General features: G+C 36.6%; 1 protein-coding gene across 1 annotated transcript; it reads left to right on the top strand.

Annotated features, from left to right (window-relative positions):
- The first annotated feature begins 19,330 nt into the window (after nucleotides 1-19,330).
- FOXR2 (forkhead box R2) lies at nucleotides 19,331-20,281 on the top strand. The gene has a single exon (XM_059049795.1). It carries the CDS (start codon nucleotides 19,331-19,333, stop codon nucleotides 20,279-20,281), a length of 951 nt encoding a protein of 316 aa, XP_058905778.1.
- The last annotated feature ends 710 nt before the right edge of the window (nucleotides 20,282-20,991 follow it).

The following is a 20,991-nucleotide window of genomic DNA, read 5'->3' as shown; positions in this document are numbered from 1 at the left end:
AGAACAATTCCCAATTCATTCCCTCAAACCAGATTGGTGAGCAGAGCAGACTTCATTTGCTATGTCCTAACCTGTCTTGGGGTTGCCTGAAGGACTGGTCTCTGTTTTTTCTAATTTGGATATCAAGTGGGAAGATGCAGTAAATGCTTGGGAAAGCTACATGGAGACTAAGATCTGCAAACACCTGGGGCAAGTGATTATATGTAGCGACATACAATAGATCATCTAAGCCTCCAAGGAGATGCCGAGGTGGGGGAAACTCTTTGGGGAATCAAGACATTTAAAAGCAACTATGTATATGGCGGGAGTCAAAAAAGCCACATAGAGGCTCAAGAAAGACACATGCTCAGAAAAGACCTGAGAAGACTGTAAGTTTTCCCCTCAGGCTGATGCAAAGACTCAAAACACATCCAGCTATAATTAGTGAAGGATTACTCTGGCACAGAGCCAGTCTGCAAAGACTGGGAGAGGTGGCTGTTTTTTAAATGCCCAACTTTTAAAAATCACAAAGCATACAAAGAGTAAAACATGGTCCATTCAAACAAAAAAAAATAATGTGGCAACAAACTCTTCCTGAAGAAACATAGGCATAAGATTTAATGTCTTTGACTTTAAAACAACTATCTTAAATATGCTCAAAGACCTAAAGAAAAACACAGACAAGGAACTAAACAGATATAGGAAAAAAAATATATATATATATATACAATGAGAATATCAACAAAGAGAAAGAAATCATAAAAGAAACAAAACAGAAATTCTGGAGCTGGAAAATACAATAACTGCATTGAAATATTCACTAAGTCGTTTATCTCAGCCTTGAACAGGCAAAAGAAAGAATCAGCCAACTTGAGAATAGGGCATTTGAAATTATTGAGTTTGAGGAATGGAAAGAAAAAGAAATAAGAAAGGAAACAGAGCTTAAGGAACTTATGGAACATCATCAAATGGATCAATATATGCACTATGAGTGTCCCAAAAGGAGAAGAGAGAAAGGTGCAAAGAGGCTATTTGAAGATTTAATGGCAGGGAATATCCTACATTTGAGGAAAGATGTGAACCTAGGAATCCAAGTCTCAAGAAACCCCAAGTAGAAAAAACCCAAAGAGATCCACTTTTAGACATATTATCAAATTGTTGAAAGACAAATACAAAGAGAGAGTCTTGAATGAATCAAGAGAAAGGAGATTTGTCAAGGGATCATAAATAAGATTATAAGCTGATTTCTCAGCAGAAACCTTGGAGGCCAGAAGTCAGTGGGATGATATATTTAAAGTGCTGAAAGAAAAACTATCAACCAAGAACTCTCTATCTCTCAAAACACCTCTTTAAGAATAAGACAGCAACTCAGAGCTCTGTGAAAATATAACTATCTCTTAAATGTAAATACACTAGCAAATATAAAAACAAGGGCTGTTCTGTTATAATTTTGATTTGTACTTTTTATTTTCTACTGGACTTAAAAGACAAATTCAAACAGACAAATTCATTAAAAATAAATATAAATCTATGTTAATAAGTATACAATAATAAAGATGTTATTAGGGATAACATAAATTTGGATGGTATACTTGTAAAGAAGTGGAGTTTTTGTATGTGATTGAAGTTGGTATCAAATTCAAAATTGATTATTGTAACTGCAAGATATTATATGTAATTCCCATGTCAATCACAATTAAAATATCTGTAAATTATGCAGAAAAGGAAATGAGAAGATAATCAAAACGTCACTACAAAAAAAAATCAACCAAGCACAATGAAAGGCTATAATGGAGGAAATGAGGGACAAAAAAGCTGTAAGACATACAGAAAACTCATTTAATCATCACAACAATCCTAAAAGGTAGGCATTATCATAATTCTCTTTTTTTACTAAGGGTAAAATACAGATAACATAAAATTTACCATCTTAATCATTTTTAAGTGTATGGTTCAGTGGTATTAAGTACATTTACATTGTTGTGCACTATCACAACCAAAACTCCTTTCATCTTGCAAAACTGGGGGAAAATTATAATATATACAGAAAATAATTAACAAATCTGGCAATAGTATGTCCTTCTCTATAAGTAATTTCTTTAAATGTGAATGGATTAAACTGTCCCATCAAAAGGTAGAATAGATTACTAAAAACATGATCTAGTTATATGCATTTTATAAGAGACTCACTTTAGCTATAAGGATGCATACAGTTTGAAAATGAAAGGATGGATATTCAATGCAACAAAAAGAGATCTGGAGTGGCTATAGTAATTAAAGACAAAATAGACTTTAAGTATAAAACTGTTAAAAGAGACAAAGAAAGACACTATATATTGAGAAAAAATCAGTTTACCATGAACATAAAACAATTATAAACATATATGCACTAAACATCAGAGCTCCAAAACATATGAAACAAACATTGACAACATTGAAAGGACAAACAGACAATTCAAAATAATAGTGGGAGACTTCAACACTTCGCTTTCCAAAATGAATCAAACAACTGTATAAAATATCAATAAGGAAATTGAGGATTTGAGCAACATTATATACCAATTGAAGCTAACAGACATGTACAGAACAATACACCCCAAAACAACAGAATACACATTTTTCTCAAGAGCATATAGAACATTCTATGAATTGGTCAGGATAGACCATTTGTTAGGCCACACACTAGCTCAATAAATTTAAAACAATTGAAATCATGCAAATTATCTGTTCTGATGACAACAGAATGAAACTAGAAATCAATAGCTGAAGGGAAACTGGAAACTCCATAAATATGTGGCCATTAAATAACACAGTCTTAAAGAACAAGTGGATCAGAGAAGATATCACAAAAGGAATTAGGAAATGTCTTAACTCAAATGAAAATGGAAACGCAACATATGACAATTTATAAAATGAAACCAAAGCAGTAGTTAGAGTAAGATTTATAGCTGTAAATACTTACAAAAGAAAGAAAAAGATCTCAAATCAACAGTCTAAATTTACACCTCAAGAAAAGAAAAAAAAGAAAAACAAACTAAATCCAAGGCTAGCAGAAGAATAAAAATGATAAAGATTAGAACAGAGGTATATAATATAGGAAAAATCAAAAACATTAGAGAAAATCAATAAAAATAAAATTTGGGTTTTTCGAAAAGATCAATAAAATTGAAGACCAATAGCTACAGTGACTTAAAAAACAGACAACACTCATAGAAGTAAAGTCAGAAATGTAAGTAAGAACATTACTACTAAGTTTACAGAAATAAAGGAGTATAAGTAGGTACTACAAACAATTTTATGCAAAAAGTTGAAAAATCTAGGTTAAATAGACAAATATATAGAAACATACGAACTACTAAGACTGAATCAAGAAGAAATAGAAAATCTCACTGTACCTATAATGAGTAAGGAGATTGAAACATTAATCTAAAACCCTCCCCAGAAAGAAAAGCCCTGGACCAGATATGGCTTCACTGGAGAATTATATCAAACATTTAAACAAAAACTAACACCAATCCTTCTGAAGCTCTTCCAAGAAATTGAAGAGGTCACACTTCCTAACTCATGCTGTGAGGCCAGCATTACTCTGATACTAAAGGCAGATAGTGCCAGAAAGAAAACTACAGATCAATATTTCTTATGAATATTGAGCAAATACCCTCAAAGAATACAAATAAACTGAATTCAGCCACATATCAAAAAGATTATATATCATGACCAAGTGAGATTTATCCATGGAATGCAAGGGTTTACCATATGAAAATCAAGCAATGTAATGCATCTGTCTTAGTCAGTGTTCTCCAGAGAAACAGAACCTTGGTGAAGTTCATGGATTGAAAGATTTAATATTGTTATCAAGTCTATACTAACCAAAGCAGTCTTCAGATTTAATGCAATCCCCATCAGAATACCAATGACTTTTTTTGCAGAAATATAAAAAATCCATCCTAAAATTCATATGAAAGAGCAAGGAAATCTAAATTTCGAAAACAATCTTGAAAAAAAATGTTGGAGGACTCACACTGCCTGGTTTCAAATTTTACTACAAAGCTATACTAATCAAAGGAGTGTGGTACTGACATAAAGACAGACACATCAACTTGGAATACAACAGAGAGCCAGAAATAAATCCTTATATATACAGTCAAATGCTTTTCAACAAGGGTGCCAAGAACATTAAATGAGGAAAGAGACTTTTCAAATAATGCTTTGAAAATGAGTATCCACATGTAAACATAGAGTTGGACTCTTACCTAACACCATATATAAAAATTAACTCAAAATGTATGAAAGGATTATACATAAGAGATAAAATTATAAAACTCTTAGAGGAAAGCAGTGGAAAAGTCTCATGACATTGGATTTAGCAACAATTTCTTGAATATGACAATGAAGTATAGGCCACACCAAAAACATAGATAAATAGTACTTCAACAAACTGGAAAACTTTGTACACCAAAGGACACTATCAACAAACTAAAAAGGCAAAACACAGAATTGGAGAAAATGTTTACAAATCCTATATCTGATAATAAATTAATATCCAGGATATATAAAGGACTCCCACAACTTAAGAACAAAAAGCAAATTGCCCAATTTTTAAAGTGAGCAAAGGATATGAATAAACATTTCTTCAATTTAGTTGTACAGATGGCCTATAAGTACATGAAAAGATGCTTAACATCACTAATCAGTAGGGAAATGCAAATCAAAATCACAATGAGGTATCTCTTTATACCCAATAGTGTGGTTATTATTTTTCTAAAAAGAGCAGAACATAAAAATTGTTGGTGAAGCTGTAGAGAAAGTAAACTCTTTGTGCTTTGCTGGAGGGAAACTAAAATGGTGCAGCCACTGTGAAAAATTCCATGGTGGTTGCTCAGAAAATTAAACATAGACTTACCTTATAATCTAGCAATGACACTTCTGGGTATATACACAAAAAAAATTTTAAAAAAAGATTCAAACAGTTATTTGTACACACATGTTCATAGCAGCATTATTCATAGTACCCAAAGGTGGAATCAACTCAAATGTCCTTCAGTGGATAAATAGATAAACTAAATGTGGTACATACTTTGTAATGAGTTTTGAAATCCAGAAGTGTGTCTTCCAACTTTGTTTTTCTTTCTCAAGATTATTTTTGCTATTCAGGGTCCCTTGAGATTCTTTATGAATCTTAGGATGGATTTTTTCTATTTTTGAAAAAACATTGCTGGGGTTTTGATAAAGATTGCATTGAATCTGTAGGTCACTTTGGGTAATGTGATGGTTAATTTTATGTGTCAACTTGACGAGGTCACAATACCCAGATATTTGATTAAGGATTATTCTAAATGTCTCGTATGCTTTAGATGAGATTTACACTTAAATTGTTAGATTTGAGTTAAATAGCTTACTCTTCATAATTTGGACAGAACTCACCTAATCAGTTGAAGGCCTTAAAGAGAAAGACTGACCTACCCTAAGCAAGAAGGAATTATACTGAAGACTCCTTTTGGACTGGAACTGAAACTCTTCTCTTGGTCTACAGCCTGCTGGTCTACCTTGCAGATTTGGGACTTGCAAAACCTCCAGAATTGTGTAAGCCAATTACTTAAACTAAATCTTTCCCCCCTCTTTCTCTCAATAGAGAGATAGATGATAGATAGATAGATAGGCAGTATATGTACACTGTTGGTTCTGTTCCTCTGGAGCACCCTAATACAGATATTATTGACATCTTCCAATGCATGAACAAGGGATGTCTTTCAATTATTTTATGTCCTCTTTAATTTATTTCAGCAATATTTTTTGTTTTCTGTGCACATGCCTTTCACTTCCTTGGTTAGGTTTATTCTTAAGTTTTTTTCTTTTTAATGCTATTGTAGATGGAATTACTTTCTTTTTCAGATTGTTCAGTGTTAGTACATAGTAACACAGATAATTTTTGCATGCATATTTTGTATCCTATAACTTTGCTGAATTCATTTATTAGGTCTACATTTTTGTGGAATCTTTAGGATTTTCTACACATAATGTCATGTGCAAACAAAGATAATTTAACTTCTTCCTTTCCAATTTGGATGTCTTCTAATTCTTTTTCTTGTCTAATTACTCTGGCTGGAATATCCAGTACTACATTGAATAGAAGTGGTGAAATAGGGCATTCTTGTCTTGTTCCTGATCTTAGAGGAAATGCTTTATGTCCAATTGTGTATTGATTTTCTATCCTGAAACTTTGTTCAGTGATTCTCATTTTACAGTGGCAGAGAGCTTAGCTGAATCATGTCCTGTAGTTATGTGGAAATCAAAATTTGTAAGAAATAAACTTGGACATTTAGTTGAGGCTATTTCCAAAGAAATTATTCAAGGTGTGGCTTGGTTTCTTCTTGCTGCTTATAGTGAAATGAGTGAGGAAAGGGTAAATTTAGGGGCGACCAGTTCAGCTTCAAGGAACCAGACCTTGATGATTTGGAAATTCTCAGCCTATCCAGATTACAAAGGATGATAAAAATAGGAGATACAATTAGGATAAAGTGTCCACTGGTGAGAAAGCCAAGAGTGTAGCTGGAAAACCTTTTTCTGTGCCTTAAAAATATCAAAAAGTCAGAGTATTCAATCACACAGAGAGCTCTTTGAAGAAATTTTTCATTAGACTCATGAATACCTTCAGCTATCACAGCAGAAATCAGGAATAGAGACGGAATTATCCAGGAAAAAAAAAAACTGTGAAAGAGCATCTTGTCTAAGGCAGTGGCTCTCCATGACATACATAGGTAACTCACAAAATTCTTGAGATTAATAATGTTATGCCAGCAGACACATTGCCATCTGGGGCTGATGAGTATACAGGATAAAATTTGGGAGAATTGGACTCCCAAAATTCGATAGGCAGAAAACAGGCTGAAAAAACTACTCAGCTAAAAACACATGTGACCCTTTATGTAAAAGAAAATGTGACAATGAGGGCAGAGTCACAGGCCTAGAGGGTGGAGCTATATACACAGAAGTTAGATCCATGAGGCCACAGAAAATGATTCCCATCTTGAATCACCTTTGAAACCTAATGTTGATTGCCCATTTGGATTTCAAAATTGCTCAAAACTGGTGACTTCTTTTATCCTTCCATTTTCTTCAGTTTTAAATGGGAATGTCTATAATTATTGTCCTATGTCACTTCCACCATTGTATTTTGAAATCAGATAAAAATTCTTTTCCAGTTTCATAGGTCCACAGATGGAGATAAATTCTGCCCTAGGATGGATAATATCCAGAGCCTCAATCATAACAAATTTAGGTGCTGTTGAGACTTGGATGATATTTTAGACTTGAGTTGATGCTTTTGAGACTTTTGGTAAACTTGGGGTGTGATTAATGTATTTTGCATTTGAGATAGACATGAATCTTTGGAGGCCAGAAGGCCGACTCTGTTAGGCTTGAATAATTGTCCCCCAGAGATGTTCACATTGTAATTCCAGGAATCTGTGAATATCTTACCTTACATGTCAAAAGAGACTCTGAAGATGTGATTAAATTAAGGATTTTTGGATGAGGAGATTATTCTGGATTATCAAGCTGGGCCTTTTGTTACCAGAAGGGTACTAAAAGAAGGAAATAGGAGGTTCAGAGTCAGAGAAGGTGACGTGCCAACAGAAACAGAGGGAGAGAAGGAGATGTGATGATGGTAACAGAGGTTGGAGTGGCACAGCCATGTGAGTCAAAGAGGTTGGAGTGGCATGGCTGTCACTCTAAGGAGTGACTGCTTAATGGGTATAGGGTTTCCACTTGTGATGATAAAAATGTTTTGGAACTAGATAGAGATGATTGCTGTACACATTGTGAATGTATTAGATACCACTAACTTGTACATTTTAAACTTGTTCATTTTATGTTATGTGAATTTCATCTCAATTTTTAAAATAAAGGGAGAGAATTATAACATAAAATTCAGGATAAACATACCTTGGATTAGAGGAGGCAAGGGATATAGTGTATGAGGGGGAGGGTCATCGTAGGCAGATAATAGTTTCTGTTAATGTTCTAATTATCAGGCTGGTTAGTAGGTTTATGGTGGCAATTATAAATTAATAAGTAAGTAAACAAATTAATAGGCAAATAGAAATCTATCAAAATATAACTGAAATATAAAGAGAAATTAAACTTCTAAAATATAATGCAAATAAAAATGTACCAAAAAGACCAAAGATAAAAAATCTGCTACTTCTGAAAATAGAAAAGATATATAAGCAAAAAATTGAAACTCTTTTCCACATTTTATAAAATACTTTATAAAAACCACAAAACAATATTTAAAAGACAATTTCCTAGCAGTTTTCTACTTAACTAAATGACATATTCCTCTTAAAAGGCTTCTATTTTAGCACTTAAAATCTATGCATAGAAGGCCTCTCAAACCATGCCAGGCCAGACCTTTATACCTACAAAAAGACATAGCCCTAGTACATGTAAGGGCCATATCCTCACTACTTAATGTGCAGTGTCAGATGCTCTGCGTTCAGTGAGTCACACTTGTTCCCTGACATAGTTGATATCTCCTGCTGTTTGATGCTAGTGAGCTTTGGTATTTGATTTCCTATGGCTGTTGACTGCTACCAATTGTCTGTTTACCATAAAACTCCTTCATGTACATATCCAAAGGGATGAGGGAACTGATAGGCTGACTCTTGGGAGGGAATCAGCTGTAACAAGGCTGGGAACTATCCTTCAAGGTCTGGGTCAATTCTGAAAGGGGAGAATGATGTTATTAGGAAATGTCTATATGAAACGTGAAAAATTTAGCATAACATTGCCAAAAAAGGGAAAAACGAGTTTACTAATCAACATCAAGTGCATAAGCGTTAAAAAGTAATGACTTGGTGGTTGGTAAAATTCACTGTCAAGCATTTTTAAAATTAAGAAATTATGTATATATCATAAGAGATAAGAATGAGAATATATGGTTTATAATAGAATAGAAATAAAATTGCCCCCTAAAATCACAAAATCAAACTGTCTCCAAATTGTAAAAACAGAATACAAACTACATATATAAAATTTTTTAATGTTTCCTTTACTAATTCTAAATTATATCAAATTCATAAATAAATTATGTAAATCATTCAGTTTCTACCAATGTGACGTTTATTTTCATCAAAATACTTAAAGACTATCCAGTTAATACAAAGCAAACAGTCATTTTCTGCCCGATCAAGGTTATCACCTCACAAACCAGTTTATATATTTTTCTCAGAATAAGCCCAGAAGCTGGTTCCTGTTTTTTTGCCAATATCAAGAACACTAAATGTGTTGGAAGGAAAGTCTTGCCCACCCTCCTCACCCCCACGCCTGCTCCCTCACCTGGATGGCATGCCCTGTTGTGGGATGATTTTCAGCCCTGGCCTTTTATCTTTATTTGACCATATGAAGGTGACCTCCAGATTCTGCTGTTCAATTCTTTCTTAGCATACAGGACTAAGGATGGTTGGGGGTCAGGTGGTGGGGGACTGGGATTAGTTAGACTAAGACCAGAACTCTCTTTGCTGGAGTGTAATTACATCCGCACTGTAAAGGGAGGATGATGTAAGCAGTGATTGAGTGTAAACAACATTCACAGAAGGAATATAGGTGGCCCCACTCCCAGAGGGAGGGTAATTCCTTCAGGATGTAAGCAACACCCTCTTTGGGGGAACCAGTCATCTGAGATTAATGGATGGCTGAGATATGTCTCTGTTCCAAAAGAGTCTTGATGAGGAGCCTCAGAGTCAAATAAAATCTGGGAACTCTATAACTAAAAATTATATTAAGGGGATCAATTCTGTAAGGGATAAATCTTCATTCAGAAACATGCTGTGGTCTTGGGCTGAAGAGAGCCCTGCAGGGAGATTTCATTGTTTGTATGTTAACCAAGAATAACAATATCCTGCCCAAAATAGGATGCTTACTCCCTAAGCCAGTCTCCACCTACACAAACTTGGCCTTGAAATGCTCCCCATGTAATCTGGACAACCTCCACTTATATACGATTTTTCCCCTCATCCTCTCATTATGCCTATTATTACAGGAAGTAGACATCTTATTGTTAATTTGTTAATGTTAAATAGCACTTATATGTCTTCGTTGTAACTTTAACAGAAATTATCCTCATGTGGAATTTTAGGTTATTGTTATTTGAACAGTTTATTTAACTCAGGAGTATTTTCTCTTAAACTCTAGTCATTCTTCTATAAGGAGCCCCACTTCTGCTCTGCACATTTCTATGCCTATCCCAGTCACACATAGAGATTTACACTCCTTGACTACGTCTCTCACCCAATGGGTCCTCTTCCCACCTTCCTGGTATACCTGAAGACAACTCCCTAACCAGACCTTGGGGTTACCCACTCTAGAGTTGCTCTTTCCATAGAACCAGATCCAGACTGCCACTCCATTATTATTTAACACTCAGTCCCCAGAGAAACATATAACTCTCCATCTGTAAGCTTCTTGCCATGACCATCTTTGATTCTCTTTATTATGAGGCTTCTCTTTTATTCCACCACACAGGGGTTTTCCTCATTTTTTTCCAAAGAGACCCCTAATACATCAGCCAATTTAGAATCCTCATTATCAATATAGTCAAACACCTCCACCAGCTCCAAACACAGCAGTGTCCTTCTCATCATTACAGGTAAGTCTTTGGACAGCCCCATCTACATCAAGTCCTTCTTAATACCATAGGCCACCTCTCATTAGCCCCACCCATACCAAGGTTCCTTCTATTCTTTATTGCAAGCCTTCTAGTTATACTCTTCTAGTCATACTCATACAAACCAGGGTCCTTCTCTTCTGTGTAAGCAGGTGTCTGGGCAGTTAGAATCATACAAAAGTTCTTCTCTTCTCAATTGGCTTACCTCTGACTATGAAAGGATCCTTCTCTACAAACAGTTCTCTTTTATCTCAATACATGCCAGGGCCTTTCATATCATACAGGCAATCCTATGCTCAGCTTTGTCAACACTAGGGTCTTATTTTTCCATCAGGAGGCTTCTCGTTATGCCTGCCCACAGTAAATGTTTTTCTCCTCTTTAAAGGCAGTCTATGGATAGCCTTCCCCACGTAAGGGTCTTCTTCATCATACAAGCAGGTTTTGGGTAGCTCGCTCACTCTAGGGTCTGTCTCTGTTGGCAGGCTTCCAGTTAGTTCCACCTACATCTGTTTTCCACGGGACAGTTTGCTCACGTGAAACTCTTCATCGTACAGAAAGACGCGTGGAGAGCTCCGCCTTACACGCATGTTTGTTTTTTGCATTGGCTGATTTTCGAGCTAGTGCCACTATAATAGTAGGTATTTCTCTTCTCTATGGGCAGTCTTCTGATCAGTTCTGCCACATCAGGGTTCTTCTCATCACTACAGGTAGGCGTTTGGTCATCACTATCTACACCTGGGTCCTCTCCTCACTACAAGCAGCCCTCTGGTTAACCGTAGCTTACCATAACCTTCTACAACTTGATTTTTTTCACCAAACAATTCTGAATTGAATTCATTCTTCTTACAGATAATGCATTCTTCGTAAAAGCTGCATAATGTTCCTTTGAGTGGCTTTTACGGTACTTAATTCACCTATTTCTGTATTAATGAACATTTAGCTATTTTTCAGCATTCCAAACAATATTATGTGGAGCACTCTCTTACGTGTGTTTCCTTAAGAACACAAGTATTTTCTAGGGTACACACATAAAAGTAAAAATTGCTGAATCTTAAGGTAGTCAGATTGTAACTTTTAATAAACACTGACAAATTACTCTTTAAAATGGCTGCACAAATTTACATTCCCACACGTAGTAGATGAGAATGTTTCCCACCCTTCTTGTCAAAGTTTGATATTATTTTTTTTAATTTTGCTGAAATTATGGGTGTGAATTGGTGTCTCATAATTGATTTATTTTTCCCACATTACAGACATGGTTGAAACTCTCTGTATACTCCTCCCTAATCCTATTTTATTTTCTCTGTTTGCATAGTTTTAAACTTTCTCTACATGTTTTTGAATCTAGATACTTAAAGTAGTGTTTTGTTGCAGTTTAAAATTTTTCATTTAAATGATGGCATACAGTATATATTTATTTGCAACTTTTTCAGTCAAAATTATACTTTTGAAATTAATCGACATTGATATGTGTAACTTTGGTTCATTATTCTAATATTAGAGTAATCCATTATAGTGATTATACCCAAATTTATATATTATTTTTCAAACTGCTATGTATATTTAGGTTGTTACCTATTTTTTGTTTGTTTTACCATTTCATACAGTGCTGTTCACTTACGTTTCTTAGTATGCACATGTCTAAGACTTTCTATAATATATACCTAAAAGTAGATTTCTCAGGTAGTAAATATTATGTATCTTCAAATTTACTAGATACTATTAATCTGACAGTGTGTAACATCTTATTTTTGTTTTAATTTGCATTTCTCTCATTATAAGTGAGGTTGAGCATCTCTTGTGTGTTTATTGAACATTCAGATTATTTTTTACTCTGAATGGGCCTTTTTATATCCTTTGCTTATTATACTGGGCTGTTTGTCCTTTTCTTATTGATATGTCAGAGTTCCTTATGTGTTCTTGTCTGTGTGTCTTATAAATCTTCCTCCATCCTGTTTTGGCTTGTTTTTAACCATTGTTTATAATGGTGTGTGTGTGTATGTGTGTACCAGTTTTAATTTTTTTTCTATCTGTCATTCATTTATTACATGAGTATTTAATAAGCAATGACATTGTACAAAGTCGGTCATATATAGTGTTCAATGTACACAGATGAGTTATCTTAATTAGGTAGGTTACATAGGAAAAGTGACCACAATGAGGGATTTTACTAGTCCTCTTGGTTTGGACAGAAACCAGGGGCAATTGATGAAGTTGCAGGGTACAATAAAGGTGCTTTATTCTAGTGAGCAAGTAGGAGACAAATATTAAAGACAATAGCAGCTTGGAACTGGAAAAAATTATTTTGTCCATGTGGTAATTAACATTAAAATATTTCAGAATAATAAGTGTGTTGTGTATGTTTAGATGCCAACTCCAATTTATACCCATAGGGTGATTAATAGAATGTGAATTGACCAAATCTAGAATAAAACATCTTAAGATAAGGTGATTTTTGTACAGGATGTCTTCTTTCTGAATTAACAAAAAGAGTTTGCTATCTGGCATAAGAGTCAATAATAATAATGAAGTCAGTGTGGCTTAACATAGAGAATTGAACAGGACCCAAACCCTTGTATGAAACAGGACATAAGGTAGGGCAAGGTCAGTGGCTCCTGCCAGGTGTGCATGTTCCAAGGTTTGCTCCTGCTGCTCTGCTTCTCCCCACTTCAGAAGGGACCCAGGTTCTGATAGAACTTCAAGCCCAGAGAACCTGTCACAGCTGCTCATGGCATCCACCATGGACTGGGTCTTTGCTTCACAGAGAAGGACTTCCTCAGGCTGCAGACTGGTTGTTTAAATGTTCTTGCCTGTGTTACATTCAATGTACACACAGCCAGCCAAATTTAACCTAAGCCAGAGGAGACCAAAGGAGACCACCTGACACTGTCTTGTCAGTCTTTCTTCCTTAAGAATCTATTTCCTGTATACTTATTTTAAAATAAATCTTTATAGGAGTATAATAGCTTCACAATACTGTGTTAGTTTCTGTTGTACAGCAAAGTGAATCAGCCATATGCATACATATATCCCCATATCCCCTCCCTCTTGATCCTCCCTCCCCTTCTCCCTATCCCAGTCCTCTAGGTCATAGCAAAGCATGGAGTTGATCTCCCTGTGCTATGCGGCTGCTTCCCACTAGCTATCTATTTTAGATTTGGTAGTGTATATATGTCGATACTACTCTCACTTCTCCACAGCTTCCCCTTCCCACCCCATGTCCTCAAGTCCATTCTCTATGTCTACATCTTTATTCCTGCCCTGCAACTAGGTTCATCAGTACCATTTTTTTTTAGATTCCATATATATACATTGGCATACAGTATTTGTTTTTCTCTTTCTGACTTACTACACTCTGTATGATAGGATCTAGGTCCATCCACCTCACCACAAATAACTCAATTTCATTTCTTTTTACGGCTTAGTAATATTCCATTGTATATATGTGCCACATCTTCTTTATCCATTTGTCTGTTGATGGGCATTTAGGTTGGTGCCATGTCCTAGCTACTGTAAATAGTGCTACAGTGAACATTGTGGTACATGACTCTTTTTGAATTATGGTTTTCTCAGGGTATATGCAGTGGGATTGCTGGGTCATATGGTAGCTCTATTTTTAGTTTTTTAAGGAACCTCCATACTGTTTTCCATAGTGGTTGTATCAATTTACATTCCCCAAAACAGTGCATGAGGGTTCCCTTTTCACCACACCCTTTCCAGCATTTATTGTTTCTAGATTTTTTGATGATGGCCATTCTGACCTGCGTGAGGTGATACCTCATTGCAGTTTTGATTTGCACTTCTCTAATAATTAGTGGTGTGGAGCATCCTTTCATGTGTTTGTTAGCAATCCATATATCTTCTTTAGAGAAATATCTTCTGCCTACCTTTGTATTGGGTTGTTTGTTTTTTTTTGATATTGAGTTGCATGAGCTGCTTGTATATTTTTTAGATTAATCCTTTGTCAGTTGCTTCATTTGCAAACATTTTCTCCCATTCTGAGGGTTGTCTTTTCATCTTCTTTATGGTTTCCTTTGCTGTGCCAAAACATTTAAATTTCATTAAGTCCCATTTGTTTATTTTTGTTTTTATTTACATTTCTCTTGGATGTGGGTCAAAGAGGATCTTACAGTGATTTATGTCAAAGAGTGATAAAAATTTTTAAACTAATTTTTATTGACCATCTAAACATTGATTGCCAATTTGATGAATTAAATTTCCTATAAGCTTTAAACTGCAATTACAAATTTAACATGGTTTTTTTAAACACTTCAGTTTGAATAGCATTTTAAACTTACATGAATACAATGGTTACAAATATATTCATGATTTTCATTTAAGCCTATTCTAAAATACAAACATCATGGGTTTAATTTGTTTCCTCTTTATTGCTGCCCTTACATTTTTCCTTTTTTAGGTTATTATGGTCATTTTGATATTTTCCTAGAATTTCACTCTTTTTACTTTTTCCTAGAATTTTGATAATCTTACCCAACTGATAGGAGAAGAGAAATACCATCTCAGACAAGCTGGGGTAACAGAATATGGGTTATCAACTAATTGATTCTTTGGGGGAATTTTAGGACATGGTTGAGTAGTTAAAGGCAATTTTTACCATGGGGCCTTGGCTAAGATCCTTTTAATAATAATGTTTTATTTGATATTTCATGCTACTTCTGATTCTCTGTCACCTAGAGTTATTTGGGGGGTGTCTTGTCTTTAACAAAATGAAGCATTCTTTAATGTTTGCATGTTGCAAGTACACATTATTCTGTCTTTTTGCTATATTTATCTGGTCTCTTAGTACTATTAAGGTTTATATATTTTTATTTGAATTTATTATAATTAGTAAGTCTTTTTAGAGGATCCATCTCCTAGGAGATGATGGATTAAACTTTCCTAGGTAGTTCTCTTCTTAACATTATATTGTTAATCATATTTCAATATCCTATTGGACTTATTATTATGTTTGACCATCAGGCCTAGATTAATCTGTCTTACCACTTCTTGGTATACATGACTACTTGTCTATGTGAGAATTATAAAAAAGATGCTGTCTCTGACAGGATATAATTTGTGGGCACATGGTGACTGAATGGTTCCTCTGCGTGAATTAGAAAGAGGTACTTGCTGTGGATTTACACAGCCCAAGGACAGAGTGCATGGTTTGGAAAACCGCTCAGGCAGCATACAAACAAACAAACACACTACCCATTAGTATGGTACCTGTTTTTCTAGAACAACATATGGCTTACTCATTTTTTCTTATGTATTCTTTCCTGTCTACCTCATTTTTTCTTATGTATTCTTTCCTGTCTACCCTCCAATAGAAACAAGTACATATCTATACTTTATAAATAGACATATACTTAAAATGAAAAAAAAATCACACATGTATTTTAAGAGTTTCTTATGTAAAAGCAAGAAAACTTAAATATTTTCTCTTTTTTATTACAATTACCTCTTTTAAAAATTGGGGTATCATTATGTACTCATAATCCTTTAAAGACTAAACCAGTTTTAATTAATCATAATATATGCATCAAAAAGTCACAGTTTGGTAGCAGGAGCCCCTTTAATTTGACTGTCCATCCTTTTAACACTGCCTCTGAGGTGCTTGAAAGCATTCTTCTTTGTAACAAGAGGATTTATTTATTAGACATACCTGATATTTTTCCTGCCCCCAAACATGTATCAACTACCTTACTACCTTCTTTACCAGTTCTTTTAATGGAGACCAAAGTCTGGGCACAGGAAAGTTTTTGAAAATTGATGGCAGGCAAACGTGCTACTTCTGCTGCTGTTGTTGGGCCATTAATGTGTGTGTGTGTGTGTACCCTACTTTGCATATGATGCAGTTTCATCAATCACTAACATTTTGCCTGTATCAATATTTCTAGGGTAGGAGCCTAGAAAACAGGATATCCACAAGTATGAGTTTATTTTTTCCACAGCGTATGCAAAATGCCCTGACCTCTTTTTCTGGAGCACACTTAAGAGACAAGGTACCTAGTCCTTGGTTGGCATGTGCTAGCCTATTCCCCATGTCTCTGTCCCTGTATAACATACCTTTTAAGCCTTAGCTCAAGCAACTCCTCCTATGGGGAGCCCTTCTAATTCCTATCATTTGGGTTAGGTTTTCTCTCTCTATGCTCTCCTAGTATAGAGTATCGCACTCATCACACTGTGTTTTTTCTCTTTACTTGTCTGTCTTCCTGTATTTAGCTGTGATATCCTCTTGAGTTGTGTCTTATTCATCTGCCAGACATATTACATACTGCTTGTAACATGGTAGATTCTCAATACCTACATATTAAATGTTTTAATGAGACTTAAAGAAATAAAATACACAGTGATGACCTAGTTTTACTAGTCTTAAGATTGGACTGTGTTCCCTGGTGAAGATGGAAGATAAATTGTACAACACTAGAGGCCTTACTTATGGGATAAAGAACTACTGAGAGCTAAGATGCTGCCAGGCTCTCTGGGGTTGTCATACTACGCTGAATATTTCAGGATTAGTCCCCTGCTTTGCCCTGGTCAGTTCCCAACTGGAAAGGGGTCCATTAATTCCCTATGGGGAGGTGGAAGCAGCATTTTTATTAGAGAAAGCATCCCTGACTCTTAAAAGATGAGTAGGGATCAGCCAAGCCAAGGCTGTTGGGAGTAGACCATTCCAAGTAGAGGTGGCGACTTGAGCAAAGGGACATAGACAAAAGACGGGGGTAGGTGTGGTGAAAATGCTAGAAGTTCAGTGTTTCTGGGAGGTGATTATGAAGGAAGGAAGCTGAGGTGGTTAATTAGCCTGGAAAGGTAAAGAGAAGTGGGATTCTGGAGGGCCTTTTATGCTGCATTAAGTCATAGGATTTTATGTTGGAGTAGAGAAACAGAAGAGATTATAGTATAGTGAGTAAAAGCACTGTCAGGCTACCTGGATTTGAAACTCAGCTCTGACTTTTACTATCTGTGTGACTTAAGATTTTTTTATCTTATATTGTTTCCTTTATAAAGGGAGAATAACAAGAGTACCTATTTCATAGGGTTGTTTTGAGGATTAATAAGTTAAATCACATATAATGCTTAGAGAATTCAATAAGTATTAGCAGTTGAGGTTGTTATTATTATTAATTTTTATATTTATACAGTAGAAAGATCAATCTGGCTGTCTGCAGGATGGAGGATGATTTGGGGTAGAATAGGACAAGAGTGGGGAGGAAACAATAGGGGGATTAGTGTGTCCCCCAAGAGCTCCCATTGATATTTGCTGGATATTATTGAGGTATAATTCTATGTGATGGTTTTAATAAAATCACATACTTTATAGATGGATTTTGTGCAGACTCAGTTAAACTGTCCCATTTTGTTTTTCCTAAGAATGCCCTTGGGATGAACTTACTGGAAAGTCAAACTCTGGAGCTTTTAGGAACTTGCATGTCATAGCTAAACTTTGAGCCTACTGTCTTCACAGTACAGTTCAGCACTCAGTTCCTGAGAAAGTGACCTGAGAGAGGGAAGTCAGCTGTTTCCCAAAATAAGATTGAAAAATGGCACAGTTTATCTCTAGCATGGATTTGAGACTAACAGAGATTATCTTCTGATAGATACCATCTTACTCTAAAACTCAGGTTACACATATTGCTGCTTCCTTTATTTAGTAATTTGAATGTGATAAGTGGGTGTAATGAAAGGGTCAGAAGACATAGGCTGCGGATCTAGCTCTGTGACTTACTTAGATATGTAGTCTTAATTATTATGTAGATCTCAGTTCCCTTATCTGTAACATGGGGTTAATAATACCCACTATGTTATCTTACAGGACTGTCATGAGAATCAGTTGAGATCATCTATGTTAAAGCACTCGACAAAAGGCACTTTAAAAATGAAATGATTTTTTAAAACATTTAAGAATGACTCAAAATATAATTTGATCTGTGCACGTGTTTGTTCTTTCATTAAATGAACTCAACAAGAATTGAAAGATATGCCAGACAAGCACCTGTTATACAAGTCACCTTAGTTTGCACATAGTTCAAAATTTGTGGGTGTCCTCATATGGGGACTCCCTGCTTCCAGTGAAAGCTCAGGAATTCCACCTTGAACTGTTTTCCTGCCAAAAAGCTCTTTTTTAGTTACTTCTTTGTTTTGAGTTCTGTTCCAGAACACTGGGGTTTCCCCAATTCTAACCATTAATCAATGAGGCATTGGTGCCCCCTTTTCCAGTACTTCTATCCGGCCTTCTGATAAACTCTCTAGGTGAGATAACTGCATCAAAACCCGTGGCTTGGGGCTTCCCTGGTGACGCAGTTGTTGACAGTCTGCCTGCCAATGCAGGGGACACAGGTTTGAGCCCTGGTCTGGGAGGATCCCACATGCCGTGGAGCAACTAGGCCCGTGAGCCACAACTACTGAGCCTGCGTACCTGGAGCCTGTGCTCCTCAACAAGAGAGGCCACGATAGTGAGAGACCCGTGCACCACGATGAAGAGTGGCCCCCGTTTGCCGCAACTGGAGAAAGCCCTTGAACAGAAACGAAGATCCAACACAGCCAAAAATAAATAAATAAATAAATAATTTAAAATGAATATCTGCTTATAAAAAAAAACGGTGGCTCAACAAGGGTTTTGAGAAGTGTCTCAGAGATCTCTGTCCGTTTGGAAGTCTCTCTCCACCTATCTCTCCACTAAAGATGGATCTAAAACTAAAAAATCCTGAGTTCTGGTACAATCACCATGGCCAGGTCCCAGGGCTGCTGGACTGGGACATGGGAAATGAGTTCTTCCTGCCTTGCACCACAGACCAGTGCCACTTAGCTCAGCAGAACCTTGCCAAATACAGACTCGGAGTAATGGAGACCACAAAAGCACCTCAAGACAGGAGACCCAGTCCTGAAAAAGATAGTCCTAACTCTGAACCCAACCTGTGGATGTGGGTGAATCCCAACATTGTGTGCCCCCTTGGCAGCCATGAGGCCCCAAAGCCCAGTAAGAAAAAGGATATGGCAATCATACATCCTTCCCCTCAGCTACTCCCAAAGGATGAAGTGTCTAACTGCTCAGAGGCCACAGTGGTGGAGTCCCTGCCATCTTCCTGCAGCAAGCAGTCTCCCTCACAGAAGCGGTTCACCTCTTCCCCCAGTGACTGGGAGCTCACAGAAGAGGAGACTGTGGAACAAGATAACAACTCCTCTGTGGCCCTCCAATCCCCAAACAAAGGGGAGTGCTTTCAGAGCCAGAAGCTATGGCAAGGCGACAGCCAGGAGAGGAAGTCCTGGCTCCGGCCGCCCCTCAGTTACCGTCACCTAATTGCTCTGGCACTAAGAAACAGCCCCCCATGTGGCCTCAATGTGCAAGAGATCTACAGTTTCACACAACAGCATTTCCCCTTTTTCCGGACAGCCCCAGGTGGCTGGAAGAACAACATCCGCCACAACCTCTGCTTCCTGGACAGCTTTGAGAAGTCACCAGTCAGCCTTCAGGATGAGACAAATGCAAGGACAAGGTCTGGACTCTGGAGGCTTACTGAGGAGGGACACCGCCGCTTTCAGAAGGAGACTCGTGCCTTAGCCTCCGCTAGGAGGGAGGGCATTCAACAGTGCATGAGCCAGCCAGATGTGATGACCTCCCTCTTTGACCTTTGAACAACCATTGCTCCATTTCTGGAACACTGCCATCCTTACTGTGCCTGCCTATGCCCTGATTGGCCCTCATTAATCCCTAAGCTTACCTCACCTGGTAGGTGCCAAGCCTATATTTAACTATTGCTACAAGGATGGTATTGAATAAAGTATTAAATAAAGTGGATACAGAGGAGGCAAAAGCATGGAAAGTTGCATAAGGGCAGTGGCAGTTGTTCTGCATTTTGAGCACAGGTAGGAAGTCCTAGGAACAACGGCATGGAAGTTAAGGAGGGAAGGGCATATTAATGAAAAAATGAATTCTGTTTACTGGAGAGTATGCTGACCCATGAAAGCAAATGGTGGAGTATAAAGCCTCAAATGCAGGATGGATCCAGGCCTTCGAGAGTCTCAAATGCCATGTGAAGGTGTATATGCTTAAAGAGAACTGGGTTTGATGTTCAAAACCTGAAGATTCAAATGTCCCCCTTCTACCATTCATCAGCTATATAACCTTTTTGGTGACCCATTTTACCCTTCAGGGCCTTACTTTTCTCTTTCTGATCCTGGACTTCTCAGGCTTGTTCTGTTGCCATCCAACTCCAGTACTGACAAATAATTCCAAGCAGCTACTTTTAGTGTGGATATTGAAAGCCCTTGAATTGAGCCTGTATTAACCCTAAACCTTTTGATGACAAACTTTGCTTTCCATTCTTTCAGTTATCAAACCTTTA

The sequence above is a fragment of the Kogia breviceps genome, chromosome X (assembly GCF_026419965.1).
Source record: "Kogia breviceps isolate mKogBre1 chromosome X, mKogBre1 haplotype 1, whole genome shotgun sequence".
Taxonomy (NCBI): domain Eukaryota; kingdom Metazoa; phylum Chordata; class Mammalia; order Artiodactyla; family Physeteridae; genus Kogia; species Kogia breviceps.
This window is presented reverse-complemented; position numbering and strand designations above follow the sequence as displayed.